This window comes from Neoarthrinium moseri (genome assembly GCF_022829205.1).
Source record: "Neoarthrinium moseri strain CBS 164.80 chromosome Unknown scaffold42_Wmoseri_CBS_16480, whole genome shotgun sequence".
NCBI classification, from domain to species: Eukaryota; Fungi; Ascomycota; class Sordariomycetes; order Amphisphaeriales; family Apiosporaceae; genus Neoarthrinium; species Neoarthrinium moseri.
Window position 1 is genome coordinate 136,894 of NW_026055156.1, and position 24,108 is coordinate 161,001.

The 24,108-nt window shown below is 54.0% G+C and overlaps 7 protein-coding genes across 7 annotated transcripts; 4 read left to right on the forward strand and 3 right to left on the reverse strand.

Moving 5' to 3' along the window:
• Window positions 1–700: 700 nt before the first annotated feature.
• Window positions 701–1,174, forward strand: JN550_009328 (uncharacterized protein; the record flags this gene model as incomplete). The annotated part of the gene is made up of 1 exon (XM_049321388.1): window positions 701–1,174. One exon carries the CDS (start codon window positions 701–703, stop codon window positions 1,172–1,174), a length of 474 nt encoding a protein of 157 aa, XP_049168685.1.
• Window positions 1,175–1,742: 568 nt separating this feature from the next.
• Window positions 1,743–3,390, reverse strand: JN550_009329 (uncharacterized protein; the record flags this gene model as incomplete). Its single annotated transcript, XM_049321389.1, has 2 exons — window positions 1,743–2,818; window positions 2,889–3,390. The coding sequence occupies 2 exons, from the start codon at window positions 3,388–3,390 to the stop codon at window positions 1,743–1,745; spliced, it is 1,578 nt and encodes a 525-aa protein (XP_049168686.1).
• A 1,294-nt stretch (window positions 3,391–4,684) lies between these two features.
• On the forward strand, window positions 4,685–6,038 carry JN550_009330 (uncharacterized protein; the record flags this gene model as incomplete). Its single annotated transcript, XM_049321390.1, has 4 exons — window positions 4,685–4,800; window positions 4,876–4,954; window positions 5,023–5,820; window positions 5,871–6,038. 4 exons carry the CDS (start codon window positions 4,685–4,687, stop codon window positions 6,036–6,038), a joined length of 1,161 nt encoding a protein of 386 aa, XP_049168687.1.
• A 225-nt stretch (window positions 6,039–6,263) lies between these two features.
• JN550_009331 (uncharacterized protein) lies at window positions 6,264–7,832 on the reverse strand (the record flags this gene model as incomplete). Its single annotated transcript, XM_049321391.1, has 1 exon — window positions 6,264–7,832. The coding sequence occupies one exon, from the start codon at window positions 7,830–7,832 to the stop codon at window positions 6,264–6,266; it is 1,569 nt and encodes a 522-aa protein (XP_049168688.1).
• Window positions 7,833–8,517: 685 nt separating this feature from the next.
• Window positions 8,518–9,534, reverse strand: JN550_009332 (uncharacterized protein; the record flags this gene model as incomplete). Its single annotated transcript, XM_049321393.1, has 2 exons — window positions 8,518–9,246; window positions 9,319–9,534. The coding sequence occupies 2 exons, from the start codon at window positions 9,532–9,534 to the stop codon at window positions 8,518–8,520; spliced, it is 945 nt and encodes a 314-aa protein (XP_049168689.1).
• Window positions 9,535–12,259: 2,725 nt separating this feature from the next.
• JN550_009333 (uncharacterized protein) lies at window positions 12,260–18,979 on the forward strand (the record flags this gene model as incomplete). The annotated part of the gene is made up of 2 exons (XM_049321394.1): window positions 12,260–18,399; window positions 18,451–18,979. The coding sequence occupies 2 exons, from the start codon at window positions 12,260–12,262 to the stop codon at window positions 18,977–18,979; spliced, it is 6,669 nt and encodes a 2,222-aa protein (XP_049168690.1).
• A 1,507-nt stretch (window positions 18,980–20,486) lies between these two features.
• Window positions 20,487–22,732, forward strand: JN550_009334 (uncharacterized protein; the record flags this gene model as incomplete). The annotated part of the gene is made up of 6 exons (XM_049321395.1): window positions 20,487–20,631; window positions 20,725–21,301; window positions 21,427–21,763; window positions 21,832–22,086; window positions 22,132–22,626; window positions 22,691–22,732. 6 exons carry the CDS (start codon window positions 20,487–20,489, stop codon window positions 22,730–22,732), a joined length of 1,851 nt encoding a protein of 616 aa, XP_049168691.1.
• Window positions 22,733–24,108: the final 1,376 nt, after the last annotated feature.

Here is a 24,108-nt window from a genome sequence, read left to right on the forward strand (position 1 = left end):
AATAAGTGTGTCGAGTGGAACTCAAAATACGCACTGTCCCAGTTCGTCCAGCAGAACACCGAGCATTTGGGACCAACCGGGCAATATCAGTGTTTTCTCCGTAGATAGTCCACCCAGAACACACGCTAGACGAGTAGAGGACGCATTCGTCTTTGGGGTCGACGAAAATAGGCACGCCAAGAAGGAATATCTGTAGGACTGGTCTTCTCCTCTTCAGGCGTACCCTGGTCAACTTACGCACATAACGTCGACAGAGGAGCAACCAACCCGCAACAAAAAACAACGTCGAGACACCCTATTAGGATTCTTGACTTCCCAACCCAAAAACTCTCTACTTTTCTCCCGGGCATCAACGGACCTCGTGGACAAGAGCGCCAAAGTACCTAGAACGGACTTTTCGGGAGTTCTCGAAACCACACAGAAGACAAATATAGCTGCTCGCATCAAGAGCAGTTCCTTATCTCAACACAAGGCCGCCAAATCCCTGGACGCCTCCCATCTGAATATCTCTCAGTCAGGTAAAACAGAGCGGCATATTCCCAAGTCAAGAAAACTGATCTTTGATACACAACTGAGGCTGTCAAACTTGGAATTACAGTCTGCAGAAGAGCTCTGTGACTGGCAAAACTCCGAGTTACCCGCAGTGGCCAAGAAAAGACTACCAACGGCAAAGTCGCCAAAGTCAGCCCCGAATTGGAACATGGATCACAGTCGCCGCAAAAGCGCGTCTCAAAGCTCTTGTACTCTGTCTTCAAGCAGCAGCAGCGGAATAAGTCGAGGCAACTCCACTGCAGAGGCCGAAGACCGCAAGACCAAAGGCCGGTGGTTGTCTCAGATCAAAGATTGGGTATCAACATCGGAGCCATCGAAACAAGCTCTGAAGAACTACAAGAAAGATGCGTATAAGAGGGCCGGCATATCGCCAAATGACCCCAGAGCAGGCGCCAAATTGCACATACCAGCTGCAACGTTGCCTGCAGAGGCAATCAAGCCTTCTGGACCTGGCCCGGATCCCGAACAGATTGCCCTGAGGAAGGCAGAGCAGAAGAAGAAGATGAGGCAATCGTTCCAGACAATGGGAGGGTCTCGAACGTCCCAAGGTTCTCGAACTAGTGCCAGCCAATTCTCCTCGATGAACAGTTTGCCACTGGATGACCTGAAAGAAGATGCATGAACCGACAGGACCGATGATCGATTTGATTGCTTTTGCTGATACCCATGGCGCTTCTGTTCGCCATAGTCTTGTCAATGCATTTCTCCTTGTAACACGAGCTCAATTAAGCCAAGCGTGCTCTGAATGTATTATGATGTTACAGCAGCTTGATTTATATGTCTGGTGGAGTGGGGTATACCAAAGACGTCGGGATGGCGTCATGTATGTAATGTGCCTTTTCTGGGATGAAATGTTACGATGTCTTGCAGGCATGGGACCTAGCGTTTCTTTGCTCTTGTCTATATCATACCCGTCAGGACAATGTTAGTTAATGAATGATGAGCGAAGGTGTGTTGAATGATTATATCATATCGCTCTTGCGAAATCATAGCTCAGAGTGCCGATTTAGGGACAAAATCCCAGTGTATTTGGGTATTAACAATCTGACATCGCCAATTACTAACGAACAGCTATACTCGAATGCAATACTTGAGGGGTATGTTCCGCTCTTTGTCCAATCTCGTGCCCGAAACCCGTTATGCGCCATAGAACGTCAACTTCGTACCTCATCTCCACATCATCCGTGATATTAAATGTACACCATCTGCTTCAGTCTCTTCTCCATGACCTCACGGCCCTCCAAAGTGCTCCATACCTCATGCGGAGCCTTGTTCACAATGTCCCAGTGCTGCAGACGATTCGTCAGATGCGACAGGTCACGCTGCTTCTTCTCCCACTCGTCGTCCTCGCGGACTCGGTCCCCGGAGCTGATGACGGTGAGGGGCGTGTCCTTGTACTGGATGGCGCGGCTGCTGGTGACGTCGCGCTTGGTCAGGGAGTCGGCCACAAGGTTCTCCTGCAGCTTGGTGAAGACGTATTTGCCCGTCTGGTATGCCGACTGGCCCCAGACGCGGTCCTCCTTGGTCCGGCCCTTGAACAGCGCACCAGGGATGCGGTCGAGGCCGAGAGGCGAGAGCACGCCCCGGATCCAGAGGAGGAAGCCTCGCCCAGGCGCGCCGATCTGGTACAGCAGGTCCTCGTGGAACGGGTCGACGAGGACGAGTCCTGTGACGGCATCGCCGTGGCGGGCCGAGAAGATGCGTGAGTATATCGACCCGACGCCCGCGCTTAGGAGGACCCAGGGCCCTTCCTCGCCGGCTCTGGCTAGTGCTTCGCTGACGGCCTCGACCGCCATGCCGGCTGATGAAGGCGAAGGGGCGGTGTCACTCCATGCCATTCCAGGGCGGTCTACAAAGCAGTACCGGCTGATGGAGCCGTTCTTGACAGCGTTATCGGCGAACGGCCAAAGACCGCCCTCAACTGGCCCGTCGCCTTCCAGGAGCACCGTTGGCAGCTTGATGCCTTTCGCGTCGGTCTTGTTGCCTCGGCAGTAGACGTGTAGTTGGTACTTGCCGTCGTCCACGGCGTACAATTGGCCTGGTGGTGCCAGACCAGCATCGAGGGCGCGGAGTATGAGCGTAAGGGTCGTTAGCAGAAGGACAATTGAGAGGATGGCCATTGCCAGGGTCGACAGGAGGACTGCGGTCCATTCGCCCAAGGTCCTCCGTGTCTCAGCTCGGCCCGTCAATCTCTCCTCCTCCTCATTCTTTCCCCAGAGAACCAATCGGTCTGTGGCGAGAACCCAAACAGCGATGAGGAACGCCCCTGCGCTTACCATTAGTTTCCGATAGAAGTAATCCATATGAGTGACTATGTCGCAGTTGGGATAACTCACACAGTATGCTCACAATACCAACCCACCCTTCCTCACGTCTCGTCTTTTCCACAGATAGTAGCAAGACGGTGTCAATAAGCAACAGGCCGCCCATGACGATACTCAAAATCCGTACCGCTTTGGACGGGATGGCGAAGAAAATCAGGCTGAACAGCAAATTGGCTAGAGTGACGCTGGCATAGCTGAAGGCGAAGAACCCGGAAGCTCGAGTGTGGAATCCAGGAGGCGTCACGAACACAGACACCAGCTGTATGACCCACCAGACAAAGGTGACAAGCGTCAGGAAGATGGTCAGGTACCTCACGATGCGGACGGACCACAGGTTGTACGGCGAGACGGCGGGATCGTCTGGGCTCAGGTAGTTGGTTGACTCGACACGATTCGGAAGCAGTCGCGTATGCTCATCTGGTGGTGCCTGCTCGTGGTCCTCCGAATTCCTCGCCGAGCCCGCGGCGGCCTCGCCATCATCGTTGTCCTTCTTGGAGCCCCAAAGATTGGCCATTTCTGTTGATAGACCGCAAAGGTCGAGAAAAAGATAATGATTGAGATGCGCTCCTCCTAGTCTAGTATACAGCTTTGCTTGAGAACTCCAGAAAGCGTCAAAGTGACGACTGGGAAATCTCAGGATATTGGGAAAGGATAAAGTCTTCGTCCTGCCCTGCTAAAGAAAAAGATCCTCCGATCAGCAGACCTCAAGGATATGAGGGAAAGTTTGTTCCGCGAAGGAGTACACGCGCGAGCAAGGCCCCAAGCGCCGGTACGGCAGAGCGTTGCGTATGGTACAGCACCATCGTCATCTACGTCATCTAGCGATAATGCCCCGCAAAGAGGGCCCCCCACCGTCACGATTAATCACGATGCTTCGCCCAGGCAGTGCTAGCTTGCGGGCATTGTTGGAAAGCCACGGGGCGCTAAAACAGCTTCTCGGGGACAAAGCGAATCTGGGTGCATGGAGGAAGGAAATGCCAATGTTCAATCTCGGCCACAGATTCCCATCAGCTGCCGGCCCATGGGATGGGGCTAGAGCGTCGATCACAGAGATGCTCATCCCTGCTCATCCCACCAGAGCTGGGGGTTGCTGGGGGTTTGGCAGCTTGCAGTGCTGGGTCTAGACAGGCATGAGCGACGCACACATATCGCAGCATTTGTTTGATTGGAAAGCGGTCACCGAATGTAACGCAATCATGTAAGCCTAGCTCCAGAGACGACAATGTGGTACACTGTAGTGCATCTGTACAGCCAACAAACGAAGAGCTGGCGGTTCCAGTCATATCTCTGTCAACAAGTCAACGCTATGAACTCCCGTCAATCGTTCGAGGTAGTAGGGTCTGTTCGTACGTCTCACACTGGTCCATCTGATAATTGGGAGGTGGTGCGAGTATCTGGGTAAGTGTCCTTGACCGAAGCCATCAGAGGATCTACGTACATGTATTTGTACGCGTTGTCATCGAGAGCTCCCAGCAGGCGAAAATGTTCTGATTCTATTCGTACTGAAGTACTTGACTATTACCTAGGTTGGATACCTTGGTTTGGCTGCCTTATGTAACCGCTGTCAAGGTACAGACAGCCTCCAGACAGATGGTGGGCTGGGGGTGAGCTGCGCTGGCTAGCCCCACCCTTAATTGGCAAAAAGCTCAACGCGTCTAGACGCGTTTAGCACCCGAGGATACGCCACATATTCGTGGTATCGCAACTGTCATCACCTCTCCCAAATAGCCCCGGCGCTTGTTACTTGCGAAGGCAGTCCATATACCGAGAAAGGAGTAGGCGCGCCCTGCCTCTGCAGTGAAACCACCATGGCGAGCTTTTTCGATCTCAAAGCCAGAAAGGCTGCTGCTGCGAATGGCGCCTCCGGCCCCAAGACAGAGGACGCCAAGAAGACTGCGCGGAAGCAGCCCTGGGTCGAGAAATAGTGAGGACATCCCCACGTCATTAGATAGTCCCATTGAAGTGTGAAGAAGTCACTGACAGAACCTGTGATGTGTAGCCGACCGAAGACCCTGAGCGACGTCACCGCACAGGACCACACGGTCAACGTACTTCAAAGAACACTACAAGCGTCCAACGTGAGTGTCTCTCTTGCCTCGCCCGCAAACCGATCCTCTGCTTCAGCGCTGACGATGCCTCGATCCAGCTCCCACACATGTTATTCTATGGCCCGCCCGGAACCGGTAAAACCTCGACCATCCTCGCCCTTGCGAAGGAGCTCTACGGGCCTGAGATGATGAAGGCCCGAGTGCTGGAGCTCAACGCCTCGGATGAGCGTGGTATCTCGATCGTCCGGGAGAAGGTCAAGGACTTTGCGCGCATGCAGCTCGTCAACCCTCCTCCAGGTTACAAGGACAGATACCCCGTCCCGCCGTTCAAGATCATCATCCTCGACGAGGCCGACAGTATGACGCAGGACGCACAGTCCGCTCTCCGCCGAACCATGGAGACTTACAGCAAGATCACACGGTTCTGTCTGATTTGCAACTACGTCACCCGCATTATCGACCCTCTCGCCAGTCGATGTAGCAAATTTCGCTTCAAGAGCCTAGACCAGGGTAATGCGAAGAAGAGATTAGAAGACATCGCAGACAAGGAGGGTGTTGCGCTCGGGGAAGGCGCAGTGGATGCCCTGATCAAGTGCAGTGAGGGCGATCTGCGGAAGGCGATCACGTTTCTGCAGAGTGCCGCGAGGCTCGTAGGCGCTATCGAGAAGGAAGACGGCGGGGAGGGAGACGGCGATAAGATGGACGTTGACGAAGATGCGAAAACAGTCACGGTGAAAACCGTCGAGGATATTGCCGGTGTGATACCTGGAGACACGATCCGGAACCTGCAAAAAGCCATGCAACCACGCTCGGCAGCCGCCACGTACCAGGCTGTTGCGAAGGTCGTAGAGGATATGGTTGCCGACGGATGGAGCGCAACCCAAGTCGTTACCCAAGTATGTTGTCCCTGGCTTACTCGTGTAGTCCAAGACTAACTCTCTGGCAGCTGTACCAAGCCGTCATCCAAGACGAGACGATACCGGACATTCAGAAGAACAAGATTACGTTGGTGTTCTCGGAAGTCGATAAGAGACTAGTGGACGGCGCTGACGAGCACCTGTCTATTTTGGACCTGGCGTTGAGAATATCCAATATCATGGCTGGAAAGGGTTAGATTTACGATCACGCACGGTTTCTGAGGTGTAGGCGTCAAAATGGACATAAACGGCGTTTCTCAACTAGGTTGTTTGTGGCTTCGGGAACATGGAGTCAGAGCGACCCAAGCTCTCATCTGTATATGCAGAAAATGGCTACATAGGCTCTAGAACTAATTGGCAAACATTTCTCTCGCGAGATAGAGCGAGGTCAAGCCACATCATTGTGCTCTCTTTGCTCCCGCTCATTCGTTGATAGACCCAAGATTGCCATCCAAGATGTCCCAGACGGTCTTCGGCGGCTCGACCTCGCTCTTCTTCTTTTCATGCCCCTTCCTCGGGCTAACCAGATCGTGCTCTACATCGCCTTCAGTACCCCTATTCTCTCCCTCCTTGCCCACGAATTCTTGCAGGTTAATGTTGAATAGCTTGCAGACCTCTTCCAGATTCTGCCGCGACTCTTCGATCGACATCATGCCCTCTTCCACCTTTTCGGCGACGGTCTCTAGAGTGGCAATCTTGGCCGAATCCGCGGCGTAAATCCACGGCTGTATCTGCCGCATGATATCTATCCTGCTGCTCGACCGGGTCGCCTGATCGAAGCTGGTGCTCGACTTGGAGGGCTCCTTGGCGACAGGATACCTGGGAAGCAGCTGGCTCTCCTGGGTTAGATGATCCAGCGCCTGCTGGGTGTGTTCGCGCTGCTTCCCAAGGCTGGCGTTGATGTGGGACTTCTCCTGGATTGTCGACTTCTGCTCTCGGGACAGGGCCTGCAGCTGCTCAATGTAAGGCGTGAGCAGATATGCCGATGGCTCTGGCTTGGAGACTGGCGCGTTTTGCGATTTGGGCCTTGGCTTCGCCTCGTGTACTTTCGGGGCCTTGATTTGCTCTGCCTGGGCAAGTAGACCGAGAATTTGCTTCCGTAACGCGAGGTGCGTCTGGTATTTGGCCTGGATGTCCTCCATCACGGCATCGTGGTCATACTGCACTTTGGAAGCGGAAGGCCTCTCGGTGTCCTCGACTTCTGAGTCGGCACCGTCGTCACCGGCCTTGCTCAGTTGCGTTTCTATCCAGCTGATCAGAGTGTTCTTGACGGCGTTGAGCGCATGCAGCTTGGCGGGCGGCGGCAGCGTGCTTGGGTCAAACGGGTTCTGGGCCTGCTCGCGGTCGTACTGCCTCTGCTCGCGCTGGGCGATGAGCTTGCTGCGCAGGACCGTCTTCTTCAGGTTCTGCAGCAGCGCCTCGGCCTCCGTGTCGGTGCCCGAGTGGTCGGTCGCAAATCCCTCGACCATCTCCTTGGGCATCTCGGGAAGTGGCGCGCAGTCCTTGTACATAATGTCCGGGTCCAGGAAGTCGGGCGCTCCCGCAGGCTGCTTCTGAAGCTCGTCGAGGGTCTTGCGTACAACCTGCAGGCGATCGTATCGCTTCTGCAGTCGCGCCACCTCGAGATGCAGATCCAAGATCTGGCTGTCGTTCTCCTTCAGCTCGTCCTCGCGCTGCTTTTGCTGCTGCGCCTGGTCCGCTAAGTCCTGCTGCTGGGCAAGGAGCGAGGCGAATCTCTTGTATTCGTCAACACCTCGTTTCACAGCTTCAACGAAGTCCCCCTGGCGACCCCGTAGTTCAGCTGACTCTGTCACTTTGGCGTCATAGTCGATGAGTGCTAGTGGATGCTGCAGCTGATCACTGCCAACGCTTTGTGCAAGTTGCGCTGCCATAAGCTTCCGGACCATCACGGCCTCCTCCCTGGGACGGAGCCTGGCTTGGAGGGCATTGTCGAGCTGATGTAACAGCTCAACTTGCTGTTCTTCCTCCATGACTCTTCCAGACTCTCAAAACCCTCTTTCAGGAAGACTCAATCGTGAGTGGCCAGAAAGCAAAGACTTGATCACCACTTATAGAGTGATGATATTGACTCAGGAGTTACATGGTACTCATTCGGAGCTTCACCGCGTTCGAGGCCCCTGTTTTGATTGACCAACCCGCCCCACCCAGGGGGCCGTCTGCTCCAATGAGAACCCTGCTCCTGGGACCGGCCTTATTCTCCGACCCAAACTCATTAATAACAGCCTGCATAACGACAAAATGGATGATTTATTGATTATATGTTATGTGACGATCAAGAATGTGGTCAAAGTCAATCATATCCAGTGGTGGAGCTGAAAGCTGACAATAAGGGACTCTATACTAAGAGCATGTGATTGGCAACCCACGCAAATTGCATCGTGCAGCCCTATATCGAGTCAATCTTTGCACCCATGCGTGGGTGTTTGCTTTCGATCGTGGTTAGAGTTGGAAACACTGTCGACTTTAGGAATTTTCTATGTATGCTTAATGATGTAAGATGAAATACTAAACGAGTGTGAGACTCCCGGCCTATTACCGAGAACGAAAAACTGCCAACCGTCCTTTATAAACGCCCACATGCCCTAAACAAAGATCCAGGCCTCAGGCTCCTGACTTTGTTGCTCAGCCTCAAGCCACACGGAAGTCACTGATATTCTAAATGGCTGGGATCTCCCAGTCGCAAGCTTTCAACATACGGTCGTAGGGCTTCGTCGTGCCACCCCACTTCCAGTCCTTGTTGAGGTCCGAGGCGGCCCTGAGCTCACTGGCGGTAGGGATGCGGACCCAGTCGTTGCTGCGGTACTCGTCGTCGTTGGTGGAGCACCACTGCCCGTGACAGGAAGTCTTCTGGTTGTAGAAGAAGCCGTTCTTCCACATGCCAATGTAGAGGTTGGGATGGTTGCGCTTCTGGCCACCGTCCTTCTCGACTCGCTTCTTATCTTCCGGTCCGTCCACCGTAAATAGGTCTTCCCACTTGTAGTTCTTCTCTTTACTGTGCATGGACATGACAACGGCGTGACGAGTCCACCACCCCTCGTGGTTGGTTTTCTTCCACACAACGGCAGCTACCTCCCAATCATGCTTGTGGGTCGAGTCATGGACGTAGTAGAGATTGTACAGAATACGCCAGGTGGGCTGCGGCCCGTCGCAGTAACGAATATCCACGTAAACGGGAAAAGGATCTCCATCTGAGAACGAGCCGGTGTATTTTCCAGGGTTGGTGCAGTCCTTGCCGGGACTGAGGCCGTTGGGTGCTCCGGTGCCGGGGTTGATCCCATCACCCTTGGTATTCGTCGCCCCCTCAGGGTAGCAGGCCTCGTAGCTTGGGTTCTCGCGGGCAAAGTTGAATTGCGGTGCAGCGGCTAAAGCAGCTGCCTTCCAGTCCTGCACACCGGTGTGTTAGTGCTTGGTAAATTGCCACGGTGTATTTCCTCAGGTCATCGGAATTCGGCTTACACCTTGGAACAACGCTCCACATAGGGCACGTGGATTTTCAGCTGGAGGATCTCCGCACCCTGCCGCGCGAGAAGCAAGCTCTAGATGCTCTGTGTGGTTAAAGCTGGGATTAATAAATGCGCGTTCCAACGCTGCGGGCACATCTTCCGTAGGCAGGGCGGCAGCCAAACCTCCATAGGCGCCAAGCGCCATGAGGATACCAGTTTTGGAAAGCATGTTGTAGACAACAAGACACAGGGCGACAAGGGAGCAGAGACAGTCTAAGTTGAAAGGGGGGGACAACAGAGAAGAATAGCGAATTTGACCCAAACAGGCCGGCGGTTTGAGTGACAGTGATGAACAGCGAAAAATGGTTCTTCAAGGCCACCACAGAGAGCCTTTTATACACTTAAGATATCGTACAAGTACCAGAACAGATTTTGTTTTTAGGCAGCCGACTACATGAGCCATGAGGATCGAACCTTCGTTGATCTTGGCATAAGGCAGAATAGGGATACTGAAATGTAGGTGAAGGAGTACACGACCTAGCGGTGTTGAGATTCTAAGCACCTTGGCAGAAGGCGGAAGCAAAGACCTTCGTATTGTGAGGAATGTGCCAGCAGCAGTCGAGTCTAGGCCTTCCTTGCTTATATGAAGACATCCAAAGATAGGACAGCACCCTGAATCAGCGAGTCTAAGGAATGGATTGATCCTGTTGGGTCTGAACGGCTTCTGGTGGCGCGGAGGTAATATACCAAAGCCACAGGCGTGAGGATTGGACTGGAAAGAAACGTACAAGCCAGTCCAACCATGCGATTGTAGTGCGGCTCTCTTACACCCGCTTCTCAATTTACTGGCAAATTAGTCCTGATGGATGAGACAGCCCTCCCTCCAAGGCTACACGAGCACTATGTCGGAGCCCAACAACCTCTTAGCCACGTACTATATCCCGCTGGGTTGAAGTGGACTTGGTTGCAACCGCATGTGGTAATTCATTCACGGGAAGCTGAGAAATAAAGCGAAAGTGACATTTCACAGCTGTAAAGAGCAAATAATTATGCTATTCCCTAAATGAGACAATCAGCATGAGTCGTTCCATAGCCAGTTTCAATACACACATTGGAAAAAGAAAGGGGAGGCGAGGCTGAAATCACTGTTAGTATCCTAGCGAAATATTTGACGATGCGATTTAGAGCCTAATTATTTAATTTGATAATTAGGTATCATGGAAGAGGCTATAGCCTGTATGTCTCGTAAGGCCTTGGGCTTAGTAGATGGGGACATGCAAGTCTCGCTTGAACTGGTTCATGCGTCTGTCGGATAACCAGTCATAATTGGATCAGTCGGCGCTCTTGGCAGAGGCGCAAGAGTGGCCATTCTATCTAGGAGGTTTCCATTCTCGGTTGATTTGGCATAGGAATCGGTTTAAATATAAATACTTACCTCCTCAAAGTGATTGCCTGCCTGGCTCTGATGAATGCGCAGTCGATTTTCAAAATTCGAGCCAGTAAGAAGCGGGATATTTCTCGCGTAACACGTCTGCTATTTGGCCAGTACATTTTTGCAAATTGGACTCATCCTCCAGGAAGGCTACCAATATCTGACGGGATCTCGTTGGATGTGGCGGGTGAGATCCTTCAGGTATATGGGTTACGCAGCTGAGCGATGCTTTTTGAATAGTGACTACCAACCGCGAAGGGCTCTCCATAAAATTTTGCAAAGCGGACTACGAACAAGGGTAATCGCAGAATCCATCCATGAAGGCAACTGCGTTGGGGGAAAAAACAACAGAAAACGGAGGGCTGGGTACAGTAGAGCTATCCCACTTCCGTTGTCGCACCATCCCATACTCTTGTAATTCCAGGTCTGACTGCCGGAAATGTTGGAAAATACAGAGGATGGATATGTAAAGATGTCTTGATTTGGTGAAACTACGTACAGATGACAAGCATTGGCAATGTTAATAGATTACGTATGCAATAAGCCTACACGCTCGTTATGTTCTGGTTCACAATAACCATACGGACGTACAAAACACCAAATAGCATGGAATTTGATGACCATTCTTTCATATTACTGCTTATTCAGAACCCTACCCGGCTAGCCAACTTAAGATCTTACATGTTATATCTCGCTGCAGCAAATAACACAGTAACGTGGTCTAAACCAGGTTGCCTCTTTGCTCGTCTTCCTTGCGTCCTCTACTTTGGGGCATCAACTGTTACTCAAATAAGAAATGGCGACGCGACGTTTTAAGGATTCATTATACAAGTTGGAGACTGTAGCTTTGCATGGCTCGCCACGTCCACCAAGGGCTAGAGGCAGGCCATCGATACGCCATAGCTGGAGATATACGAAAGCTCTGGCAATCGGCTTGGTCCCCACTCTGGTCGCATCACGACTTCAATGCAACGTAAGAGGTGTGGCCTTTTCACCGACAATGCAACTTATGTACTGGGGTAACCAGAGATATGACATATTTATAATGGTGATAATGTTTTGCCATCTTGCAAACAAAGGGATTACAGCGCTTTCACAAGGAGTAGACTGACTGACCGCTCGTGTAAGTAGTCTCAGCCAATCATAGCGCGCCCTGGCCCGGCCTCTAGCTCCATCTCAAATGTGGCGCCCGAGCTTCTGTACCTAGTTCGGTCGCTGTGGCGGGGATCAGTGCGACAGCAACCAAAATTTCTGTCCCAGAGCCTCATCCAGCTTTAGGCAATTAGAGAGCTCCAGGCAGACCGAAGACAGTTTGAGTTACCGTCCACCCACAACTACATCCAAGGCGTTCAAAGGCTCGTTTCCAGCATCCGCGGAGTCGCCGACCCCCTCCGATGCGTTTGACCTAAGCCTCGACACGAAGAGGGCGCCTCGTTCGTGAGCCAAACAAGCGGCATCCACACCTTCACCCTCAACATCAAACACAAGCGACGCCCGCGCTCTCGCCCTCAACACCGCCAACATGGGCGACAACCACGCGCGCGATGTGTCGCAGTACAAGTACTCGGCAATGTCCAACCTGGTTCTCCAGGCGGACCGTCGGTTCATCACGAGACGAACCGATGAGGCCACAGGCGACCCCGAGTCGCTTGCCGGGCGCTTGAGCATCCAAGACATGGGCGGCCGCGTTGCGCGCGAGTCGGTGCCCAAGCAGAAGAAGGTCACCGGCCCATCCGTGGAGAGAGGCAGCCTGCAGGAGGGATCAGACATTCTGGCGCGCGAGCAACGGAGGAAGGGCGCGCCCTCGCAGATGAGAGCTACCGGTATTCTGGGCCAGGCCGACCTGCTCATCGAGGACCTGAGATACAAGCCGCGCACGCCCGCGACCCGCCAGACTTTTGAGTTCATCTTGACCATCGTGGCGAACCACCTTGGCGACGTGTCCCACGAGATCGTTGTCAGCGCGGCGGATGCTGTGCTGGAGTACTTGAAGGACGATGATATGAAAGACTTTGACAAGAAGAAGGAAGTCGACGACCTTCTGGGTGTAACACTGAACCCCAAGGACTTCAACGAGCTTGTCAACCTGGGCAAGAAGATCACAGATTATGATGCTCAAGACGACGAGGAAATGGCTGACGCAGGCGGCGTTGGAGAGGACGAAGCAGAACTCGACGAGCGTCAGGGTGTTGCTGTAGTCTTTGACGACGAAGATGAAGACGAAGATGCTGTGCAACACGAAATCCGCGATGAATCTTCGGACGACGAGGCTGGGATGGAAAATGACGAAGAGGACGTCCCAGGTCTCGAGGAGCGAGCACGAGCTGGCGAGGCAGGCCAGGACAGAGACGAGGAGTCTGCGGGCCTTGCAGATGGCGAAGAAATGATTATCGACTCGGCCCCGACTGGTGCCAAAGATGCTAGCAAGCCCAAAGGGCAAAATTACATCCCGGCACGCGATATTGATCGGTATTGGCTGCAGCGAGAGGTCGGAAAGTTATACCCTGATGAGCACATGCAACACGACAAGACCAGGCTAGCGCTCCATATCCTTTCGGGCGAGGCCGATGAGGAAGGAGGCGAGGAAAGGCAACTCCGGGAGATCGAAAACGACCTGATGGAGCTGTTTGACTACGAGCATCACGAAGTTGTGCAAAAACTCATTCAAAATCGCGAAAAGGTTGTATGGCTTACGAGGTTAGCACAAGCCGAAAACAACGAGGAACGTGGCGTGGTTGAACGTGAGATGGCCTCCGAGGGTGTCAGGTGGATACTGGACGAACTCAGGGGCAAGAAGCCGGCCGATGGACCCAAGAAGATGGAAATCAAAATGGACATCGATGTTCCGGCGTCGTTCGCCGATGGTGCCGCGCCCAAGCCTGAGCGTGCAGAGGGTGAGCTTGTGGGGGGTCTTCAGCCTCGCAAAACCATCAACCTGGAGAACCTCATCTTCGACCAAGGTAACCACCTAATGACCAACCCGAAAGTCAGGTTACCCGAAGGCTCAACGAAGCGGACGTTCAAGGGTTATGAAGAGATTCACGTCCCTGCGCCGAAGAAGCGCAATGATCCTTCCGACCTGAATATTCCCATAACCGACATGCCCGAATGGTCGAGGGTGCCTTTCAGCCAGTCCGGTGCCAAGTCGCTCAACAAGATCCAGTCCAAGTGCTACCCGTCTGCCTTCCAGGATGACGGCAACATGCTCATTTGCGCTCCCACCGGGTCTGGAAAGACAAACGTTGCCATGCTCACGATCTTGCGAGAGATCGGCAAACACCGCAACCCCGACACAGGCGAAATTGATTTGGATTCATTCAAGATTGTGTACATTGCTCCCCTGAAAGCGCTTGTCCAGGAACAAGTTGGCAACTTCGGCAAGCGACTCGCGGAGTACGGCATCACTGTCGCCGAATTGACTGGTGATCGCCAGCTGACGAAACAGCAAATTTCAGAGACGCAGATTATCGTCACAACGCCAGAGAAGTGGGACGTAATCACTCGAAAGGCTACCGACCTGACCTACACCAACCTTGTCAGACTCATTATCATTGACGAAATCCACTTATTGCATGATGACCGTGGTCCGGTACTGGAAAGCATCGTCAGCAGAACAATTCGGAAGACCGAGCAGACAGGAGATCCCGTCAGGCTTGTTGGATTGTCAGCCACACTTCCCAACTATAAGGATGTGGCCAGTTTCCTTCGCGTTGACGCGAACAAGGATCTATACCATTTTGATGGGTCTTTCCGCCCCTGTCCGCTGAAGCAAGAGTTCATCGGAGTCACCGATAGGAAAGCCATCAAGCAGCTGAAAACCATGAATGACATCACGTACAACAAGGTCATCGAGCATGTGGGCCAGAACAACAACCAGATGCTCATTTTCGTGCACTCCCGGAAAGAAACTGCCAAGACAGCTCGATACATCCGAGACAAGGCTCTGGAGATGGAGACTATCAACCAGATCATCAGGCATGATTCAGGGGCGACTGAAGTCTTAAAGGATTCTGCGGAGTCTGCCACGGACCAGGACCTCAAAGATCTTTTGCCCTATGGTTTCGGTATACATCACGCCGGAATGAGTCGACCTGATCGATCGGATGTCGAGGATCTCTTTGAGAAGGGTTTGATTCAGGTTCTTGTCTGTACGGCCACGCTGGCCTGGGGTGTCAACTTGCCTGCTCATACGGTCATTATCAAGGGCACGTCGGTTTACTCGCCTGAGAAGGGTAGCTGGGTCGAGTTGAGCCCTCAGGATGTCCTTCAAATGCTTGGACGTGCTGGTCGGCCCCAATACGACACATATGGTGAGGGCATCATCATCACCACGCAAAACGAGATGCAATACTATCTCTCTTTGCTGAATCAGCAGTTACCTATCGAGAGTCAGTTTGCCAGCAAGCTCGTGGATAACTTGAATGCGGAGATTGTTCTGGGTAATGTACGGACTCGTGACGAAGGAGTAGAATGGCTGGGATACACCTACCTCTTCGTCCGAATGCTTCGGTCGCCTGGTCTCTACAGCGTTGGCGCTGAATATGAGGATGATGACGCCCTGGAACAGAAGCGTGTGGATCTCATCCACTCGGCTGCCGCGGTCCTGAAGAAGTCCAATCTCATTACCTACGATGAGAAGACCGGAAAACTTAAGGCTACAGAGCTTGGCCGGATCGCCTCGCATTATTACATCACGCATGGGTCCATGGATACATACAACAAGCTCATCCAGCCATCGATCACCACTATCGAGCTGTTCAGAGTCTTCTCACAGAGTGCTGAGTTCAAATACATACCCGTCAGGCAAGATGAGAAGGTGGAACTCGCGAAGCTCCTCCAGCGAGTACCTATTCCTGTTAAGGAAAGCGTAGAGGAACCCATGGCCAAAATCAACGTGCTACTCCAGGCTTATATCTCGAGGCTCAAGCTTGATGGGTTGGCTCTCATGGCCGATATGGTCTACGTTACCCAATCCGCTGGTCGTATTCTACGCGCCATCTTCGAAATCACGCTTCAGAAGGGCTGGTCCAACGTCTGCAAGACGGCGTTGGATCTGTGCAAAATGGCTGAGAAACGCATGTGGCCTACAATGTCGCCACTGCGGCAGTTCCCTCTGAAGCCCAATGAGCGACACATTGTCGCGAAGGCTGAAAGAATCGACGTTCCGTGGAGCAGCTACTTCGATCTGGATCCACCACGAATGGGACAACTGCTTGGACTTCCTCGAGATGGCAAGAAGGTCTGTGAACTTATCTCTAAATTCCCGAGAGTTGAGATTCAGGCCCAGGCGCAACCTATGACTCGCTCCCTGCTCCGCGTCGAATTGAGCATCACTCCTACCTTTGAGTGGGATGACACACTTCATGGAACGGGCGAAAGCTTCTGGATTATGGTCGAGGATTGTGACGGCGAAGAAGTTCTCTTCTACGACACTTTCCTACTTCGCAAGGATTATGCCATTTCCGAGAACAACGAGCATCTGGTCGACTTTACTGTGCCCATCACTGATCCCATGCCCCCGAATTACTTCATCTCGGTTATCTCAGATAGATGGATGCACTCGGAAACCAAGCTGCCGGTCTCCTTCCAGAAGCTCATTCTGCCCGAGAAGTTCCCGCCCCATACCCAGCTCCTCGACCTTCAGCCTTTGCCTGTGGCAGCCTTGAAGGCCAAGGATTATGCCCAGGTCTATGAGGATTGGGACTACTTCAACAAAATCCAGACCCAGACGTTCAACTCCCTCTACACCACAGACGACAATGTGTTCATTGGCGCACCGACCGGCAGCGGCAAGACGGTATGCGCCGAGTTTGCCATCCTCCGCCTCTGGGCTAAACCTGAATATGGCCGTGCAGTCTATATTGCACCTGTACAGGAACAAGTTGATGTTAGACTACAAGACTGGCAAAAGCGACTAGGTCATCTGCGCGGCGGCAAAGACATTGTCAAGTTAACGGGCGAGACAGCAGCCGATCTGAAGCTTCTTGAACAGGGCGACCTCATTTTAGCCACTCCTACACAATGGGATGTCCTTTCTAGGCAATGGCAGAGGAGAAAGAACATTCTCACGGTTGAGCTCTTCATTGCAGACGAGCTTCACCTCTTGGGTGGGCAGACGGGATACATCTACGAAATCATTGTATCTCGTATGCATTACATCCGTACTCAAGCCGAATTGGCAATGCGAATCGTCGGTTTGAGTGTCTCGCTAGCCAATGCTCGAGACATTGGAGAGTGGATTGATGCCAAGAAGAAGGACATTTACAACTTCAGCCCTCATGCTCGACCCGTACCACTGGAGTTGCGCATCCAGTCTTTCCAGATTCCCCACTTCCCCTCGCTCATGCTTGCCATGGCAAAGCCAACGTACCTTGCTATCACGGAGCTGTCAGCGCATCAACCTGCAATGGTTTTCGTGCCTAGCCGAAAGCAAACCAGATCCACCGCGCGCGATATCCTTGCCACGTGTTTGGCGGACGATGACGAAGATCGGTTCTTGCATGTCGATGCAGATCAGCTCCGCCCGCTCCTGGAGCGCGTTCACGAGGAGGCTCTTGCTGAGGCGCTGTCCCACGGTGTTGGGTACTACCATGAGGCATTAAGCCAGAGTGACAAGAGAATCGTTAAGCATCTCTACAACCAGGGCGCTATTCAGGTCCTCATCGCCTCGCGCGATGTCTGTTGGGAGCTCGACTGCACAGCCCATCTGGTGGTCGTTATGGGCACGCAGTATTTTGAAGGGCGGGAGCACAGATACATCGACTATCCCCTCAGTGAAGTGTTGCAAATGTTCGGCAAGGCCCTTCGTCCGTCCCGGGATGGAAGGGCTCGCGGTATGCTCATGGTGCCGGGAACCCGACGCGAGTACTTCAAAAAGTTCTTGAACGAGGCCTTACCCGTCGAGTCGCATCTTCACAACTTTGTGAATGACGCCTTCGTCACCGAAGTGAGCACAAAGATGATCGAGTCTGCTGAGGATGCCATTAATTGGACTACTTTCACCTACTTCTACCGTCGCCTTCTGGCCAACCCAAGCTATTACAGCTTGACAAGCGCGACGAATGACGGTCTCAATGCTTACCTGTCAGATCTCGTTGAGACAACCCTCAAGGAGTTGACCGAATCGAAGATCATCGACTTTGACGAGGACGATGGTTCGGTCTCGCCCCAAAACGCCGCCATGATTGCTGCGTACTACAACATTTCGTACATCACGATGCAGACGTTCCTGCTCTCGCTCAGCGCCAAGACCAAGCTGAAGGGTATCCTCGAGATCGTGACATCTGCCACCGAGTTTGAGTCCATTCAGATCAGACGCCATGAAGAAAACCTGCTCCGACGCATCTATGATCGCGTGCCCGTCAAGATGTCCGAGCCGGTCTACGACTCACCGCATTTCAAGGCATTCGTCCTATTGCAGGCGCACTTCTCACGGATGCAACTGCCAATCGATCTTGCTAAAGATCAAGAGGTGATAATCTCCAAGGTCTTGAGTCTACTGAGCGCTACTGTCGATGTTCTCTCGTCTGATGGGTACCTCAATGCCATGAACGCCATGGAGATGTCGCAGATGGTCGTCCAAGCCATGTGGGACCGAGATAGTCCGTTGAAGCAAATTCCTCATTTCACGCCAGAGGTCGTCAAGGTGGCGAACGAGTTCGGGTATGTACTAAGAAACGACATGGCAGTCGATGGAGCTAACGCATCGCACAGAATCAAGGACATCTACGACTTCATGGAATCCATGAACCCTGAGGAGAACCCTGACTACGGCACGCTCATCAAGCGCCTTGGCCTGTCGCAGAAGCAGCTGGCCGAGGCCGCGAACTTCACCAATAACAAGTACCCCGACATGACCCTTAACTTCGAGCTCGTCGACGAGGACGATATCCGGGCGGGCGAGCCTGCCTACATCAATGTACAAATTGAGCGTGAAGTGGAGGAGGATGAGGAAGTTGACACGACGGTCCACGCGCCATTCTATCCCACCAAGAAGATGGAGAACTGGTGGCTGGTGGTGGGAGAAGAGAGCACGAAGACACTGCTTGCGATCAAGCGCGTGACGATCGGCCGCCAACTCAAGGTGAAGCTGGAGTACACGGTACCGACGCCTGGAAAGCACGATCTGAAGCTCTTCTTGATGAGCGATAGTTACTCTGGCGTCGACCAGGAGCCCACGTTTTCAGTCACGGTCGGAGAAGGCATGGAAGTCGATGACGAGGAAGAGGAGGACGACGAGTAGGCAATGGACGGGATGCCCACTGTTTGTCCCCAAGGTGCGAATGATCTTTTTGTTGTATTAATAACTCACTTGTACCAAAAAGCAAGACACGCTACAGGAAACGGCCCGCGATCGCGTCGTAATCTCGAGAATAGAAGTGCAACCAGGACCTTTCTGAGAATTTGACGCATTTGATCGTTTCGATGAGCTCCAGTGTTTTGTCAAGCTCGGTGTGTGTTTACGCATCTTGTTCATTCCTACTTATCAGGCGTTGTCCTGAGTTGGTGAGTGCAACGTTGGTACGCGAGCCGTGTCGTCTACAGCGTCAACCATATAACCCCCCAACTACGGTGGACGAGGGAAGGAAAAAAAAAAGTTAGCAGTATGATTTTGACAATGATCGGGTCACGATGATGACGCCGTCGCACTATCAATCCATCGGGAGTCAGCGATGGGTCCAGGTGGCGGGATGCGAAACTATGGGTGGTGAGAGGGGAGTGTCGGCATATAGCCACGACTGGCCCAAAAAGGCAATTTCGGCAGCGGCATCGATGCCATTTCAAATTTCACACGACGAGGATGTGGACTATACAGTGAGTTGCCCTGCCAAGTTTGGAGTTGTGCGGGTTTCGGGGTTGTGTTGAAGGACTCAGGCGGGCGTCTGTGAGACTCTAGGAGGCAGCTACTTCAACACGCACGGGCGGGACTGGAGACGATGGGAATCGGGGCGTTCTGGGGCGCTGGACACGAGCAGGCGGCGGTGGGCGGGCGATGGCAGGCAGAGAGGAGTGTGTCCGGATGCGAGGGCCAAGGATGCCTAGTTTTCGTGTGCGGGCGTCCCAGGAGGAGTGGGTGGTTGTCGCCTCGATGCTGGGCCCCTTGGGCTCTTTCGCGTCCTCCTGGCTCCTGGCTCCTGGCTCCTGGCTGGCCGGGCGGCGCATCCATCCACGTGACCCCCGCTCAATACTCCAGCCAACGTATTCCCTCGCCGAGATTTTGCTCCATAGCGGACGGGTTGGACCTGGACCTGGACTTTTTCCCAATTAAATTTCTCTCTGGGTTTTTTTCGTCATCAGCCAAACAACGACAGCGTGGCCCGCACCCAATTGCAGCATCGCCTCATCGTCGTGCACCCGACCCCCAAGATCCCAAGATCCCCCCCCAGGCAATCGGGCCCGCGCCATATTCTCCATCCCCATTGACCGTGACGGCGCGTCCAGGGTGCATGCAGTCCATTACCTAGTGGTAGTCCTTGCTTGGCCCGGTACTCGTTGTTACTACCTGTCTCGCCAGAGTAGTCCATAGTGCCATAGTACACGCTTTCGAGCTTGACCAAAGTGGAACCTCCCGGCCAGCTTTCGCGTCGCTAGTTCTACTGGCCAGGTCAAAACTCTCCACCAGCCACTACTACCTAGTTATCTCTTTCTCACCAGCTGCGGCCACCGCGCACCGTTTTACTCTCCCTCTTCCCCCCCATCCATCGCCCGCATCCCACATCGTCGCGTCAACACCGGAACACGTTTCAACCATGTCTGACGAGGCCACCGCCCCCGTGGAGCAGAAGGCGCCAGACACCAAGCCCGAGGCAAGCGCGCCTGCTGCTGACGTCGTCAAGACGGACGATGCGCAACCCTCCACCACCGCGACCGACGACAAGCCTGCCGCAACCAAGGGTAAGTCAATGCTTCTGGGAACGCCGTCGGCATACTACACACGAGTCCTTGTCCGTGTTGAGCTGGAAACTAACACGACTGCCCGCTGTCCAGAAACCACCGCAGCTGCAGCGGAAGCCGAGAAGCCCGCAGCCAAGGCCGACGTCGAGATGAAGGACGCCCCCGAGGCTGTCGAGAAGGCGTCAGCGCCGGCTGAGAAGGCCGACGAGCCAGAAGCCAAACCCGAGGCCCCAGCCCCAGAGCCCGAGAAGCCCGCCGAGGAGAAATCCGCAGCCGAGGAAAAGCCTGCCAGCGAGGAGAAGCCCGCCGAGACGGCCGAGGGCGAGAGCGCGCCAGCTGCACCGGCGGCAGTCGATGCCACGCCTGTCAACAAGAACCGCCGCAAGTCGGCAGCGGCCAGCACGGGCAAGAAGCTGAACAAGAAGCAGTCCAAGGCCAAGATCCAGCACCTCGACGCGAAGCCGGGCGACCACTTCTTTGCCAAGCTCAAGGGCTTCCCGCCGTGGCCCGTCATCATTTGCGACGAGGTCATGCTTCCCCAGAACATGCTTGCCGCGCGCCCCGTCAGCGCTATGCGCCCCGATGGCACCTACCGTGACGGCTACGAGGACGGAGGAAAGAAGGTTGGGGACAGATCCTACGCCGTCATGTATCTGCAGACCAACGAGTTGTAAGTGCTCACTCCAAAACAAAACAAGAGACCAAAAAGGCCCCTCCTCTCGCTACACTGTTGCTGGTGGCTGGAGATGCGACGTAACAGCCCCATACCCGATGCTGACTCTTGGTGCCTCCCAGCTCCTGGACCCGCAACACTGACCTCGAAGATCTCGATCCTTCCACCGTCGCCGACCTCGCTCACGCCAAGATGCGCAAGGATCTCGCACAAGCACACGTCCTTGCCGCCGAACAGAACGATATCGACCACTACAAGCAAGTACTGCGAGATTTCGAGGAGGCCAGGGTGGCCGACCAGGAAGCCAAGGCCGCCCGCGCCCGCGCCAAGAAGGAGAAGCACACCAAGAAGTCGGAGCCCAAGGACGAAGATGAGGATGTTGACATGGCCGACGTCCCAGAGGGTGACGAGTCAGATACCAAGAAGAGCAAGAAGCGGAAGGCCGAAGATGACGCCGGCGTGAGTTTCCTACCTCGATCTACGCGATCGACTTTTGTCGGGCGAGACGAACTGACCCCTGTTGACAGGTCCCGCAGCGCTCGGATTCCGTCAAGAAACCCAAGATCAAGTTGACGAGCTCTTCCACCCCCAAGGCCGCTGCCAACGGCGTGTCCTCGCCCAAGGAGCCCGGCTCCAAGGCTTCAAAGGCCAAATCTAAGGGATCCAAGCCTGCCAAGGACAAGGAGGCCGACGGCGAGAAGGCGAAGAAGGAGGCTGCGCCCAAGGAGCCCGAATTGACTCCCGAAGAGAAGCTTGCGCGCAAAGAGGCGAGTTGCCTACCGGTGAAGAAACTGTGTCTTGGGCCTATTCGCTAACTACCTGTGCAGAAAGAGATCCTGTTCCTCCGACACCGCCTGCAAAAGGGTCTTCTCAACAAGGATGCAAACATCAAGGAGTCAGATATGCAGAGCATGTCCGACTACCTGGGCAAGCTGGAGGCTTTCCCTGACCTGGAGGGTAACATCATCCGGGCCACCAAGATCAACAAGGTGCTCAAGGCCATGCTGAAGATTGCCGAGATTCCCAAGGAGTCCGAGTTCAACTTCAAGCCCAGGTCGCAAGCGCTTCTGGAGCAGTGGAACAAGACTCTCGCTGTAGAGCCCACGCCCGCTGCAGCGACCGCGGCGCCTACCAATGGTGTCAACGGCACGCCGGCCTCCAAGGATGCCAAGGAGACCAATGGCGTCAACGGCGAGGCCGAGACATCGCAGGAGCCGGCCAAGGAAGAGAAGACCGAGGCCAAGGATGAGGTGAAGGAAGCTCCAAAAGCCGAGGCCGAGGCGAAGACGGCAGCCGTGAGCGAAGAAAAGCCAGCAGAAAAGGTGAGCGAAATTGGGCAATGACATGTCTATCTCGAGAAACGGCATATCTAATGACACTATATAGGCTGCATCTGCTGAGGCACCCGTGGTTGAGTCGAGTGCTTAGAGGGGTTGGCGACAGAAGCTCTCTTGGCGCTACTATTCCATCATGGTTATTCTTATTTTTATGTTTTTTGGCGGTGACTTGGTCTTGGGGAAGGAACCCGCTGCATTGCTTTGATGGGGGGACTGTATTCTCCCAGTGTCTTTGGCGGCAGAGCGCACTTTATCTGCAGTATCAAGACTTTGCGCACCAGGGTGCCCGGGTTGTGTATTTCCTTCTCGCGCATGTACAATAGCGGTTTCTGGTCACGTTTGCTACAGGCAAGCAGGCAGTGGCAGGCAGGATCATACAGGGAACGGGGGGCGATGAGCACAGAAGTGCGAGGGGGTGGATGGACGACGGCGAAGGAGTGGAGGGCCCTGCCTGGCCTTGGTATGAACGGGGCCTCCACTTGTCCGACTAAGCGCGTGTCCTTTCTCTTTCCTGCCTGAGACGGACGGAGAGAAACAAAAAATGGTCCAGGTCAGATCAGATCAGAGAAATCTTTTGGGAGGGGGGAGGAGCAATGGCGGCAACACTGCCAGGCTGTAGCTTCACGAGGATGAAGCAGAGGATCCCGGGATTTGTGTGGTTGCTTTGCTCAGGCGTACTCCGTGGAAATTCAATAGTTTGGCAATATCATGTTTGCAATAAAAGTCATTCGTACAACTTGGCGGCAGAGTGGACCAGCTGCAACTGGGAGGTAGTCGCGTGTGGAGAGGCCCGGGGGTGGCCCTTTTCCAGCACTGGAGTGAGAACGTGGAAGTATACTATGCTATACTACGTACCCCCGCGAGAGCCGCATAACCACCGAGGAACGGCCTCAGGTCGGACGTCCAAGGGCGCTCTGGACGACGGGAAAGCGACGAAGTATCCAGTTAGGCATAAGCCTGGCCCCCGAAGGTTCTGGAGCCGACTGCGGAACGCAGGTGCTTACTTGGGCGTGCTTGCGTGTCAAGTCGTTGTTATACAGCAAGTTGCCTGAGGCAAGGTGATGACTAACTCGACATTAAGAAAAGCACGACTGGGAACCGAGCTTCTGGAATGTAACTTATTAAGCTAACTAGAGGCGCACGGACATTCTTCTGGTGGCTCACGCGGGCCCGGGGCCAGCCCACGTCATTCACGCAACCGCCTAATTGAGGTCACTAAGCTCCCTGGCAGCAGGGTACCTTAAGGTGCAGCTTAGCCAGGGTGCCCACTAAGTCGCAGCTGGAGTCCACAGCACGCCTTCACCACCTTGGGACCACATCCCACTGCACCCGTTTGTTGAACGACCTTCCTCGCAAACAGTTCCGCCCGAGGCCACCTGCAGATACTTGAACACCTGGACTTCACCTACATCGGCTCGGCCGCTACTGAACGCATTCACCGTCTCCGCGCAGGGTAGCAGCTCGGCG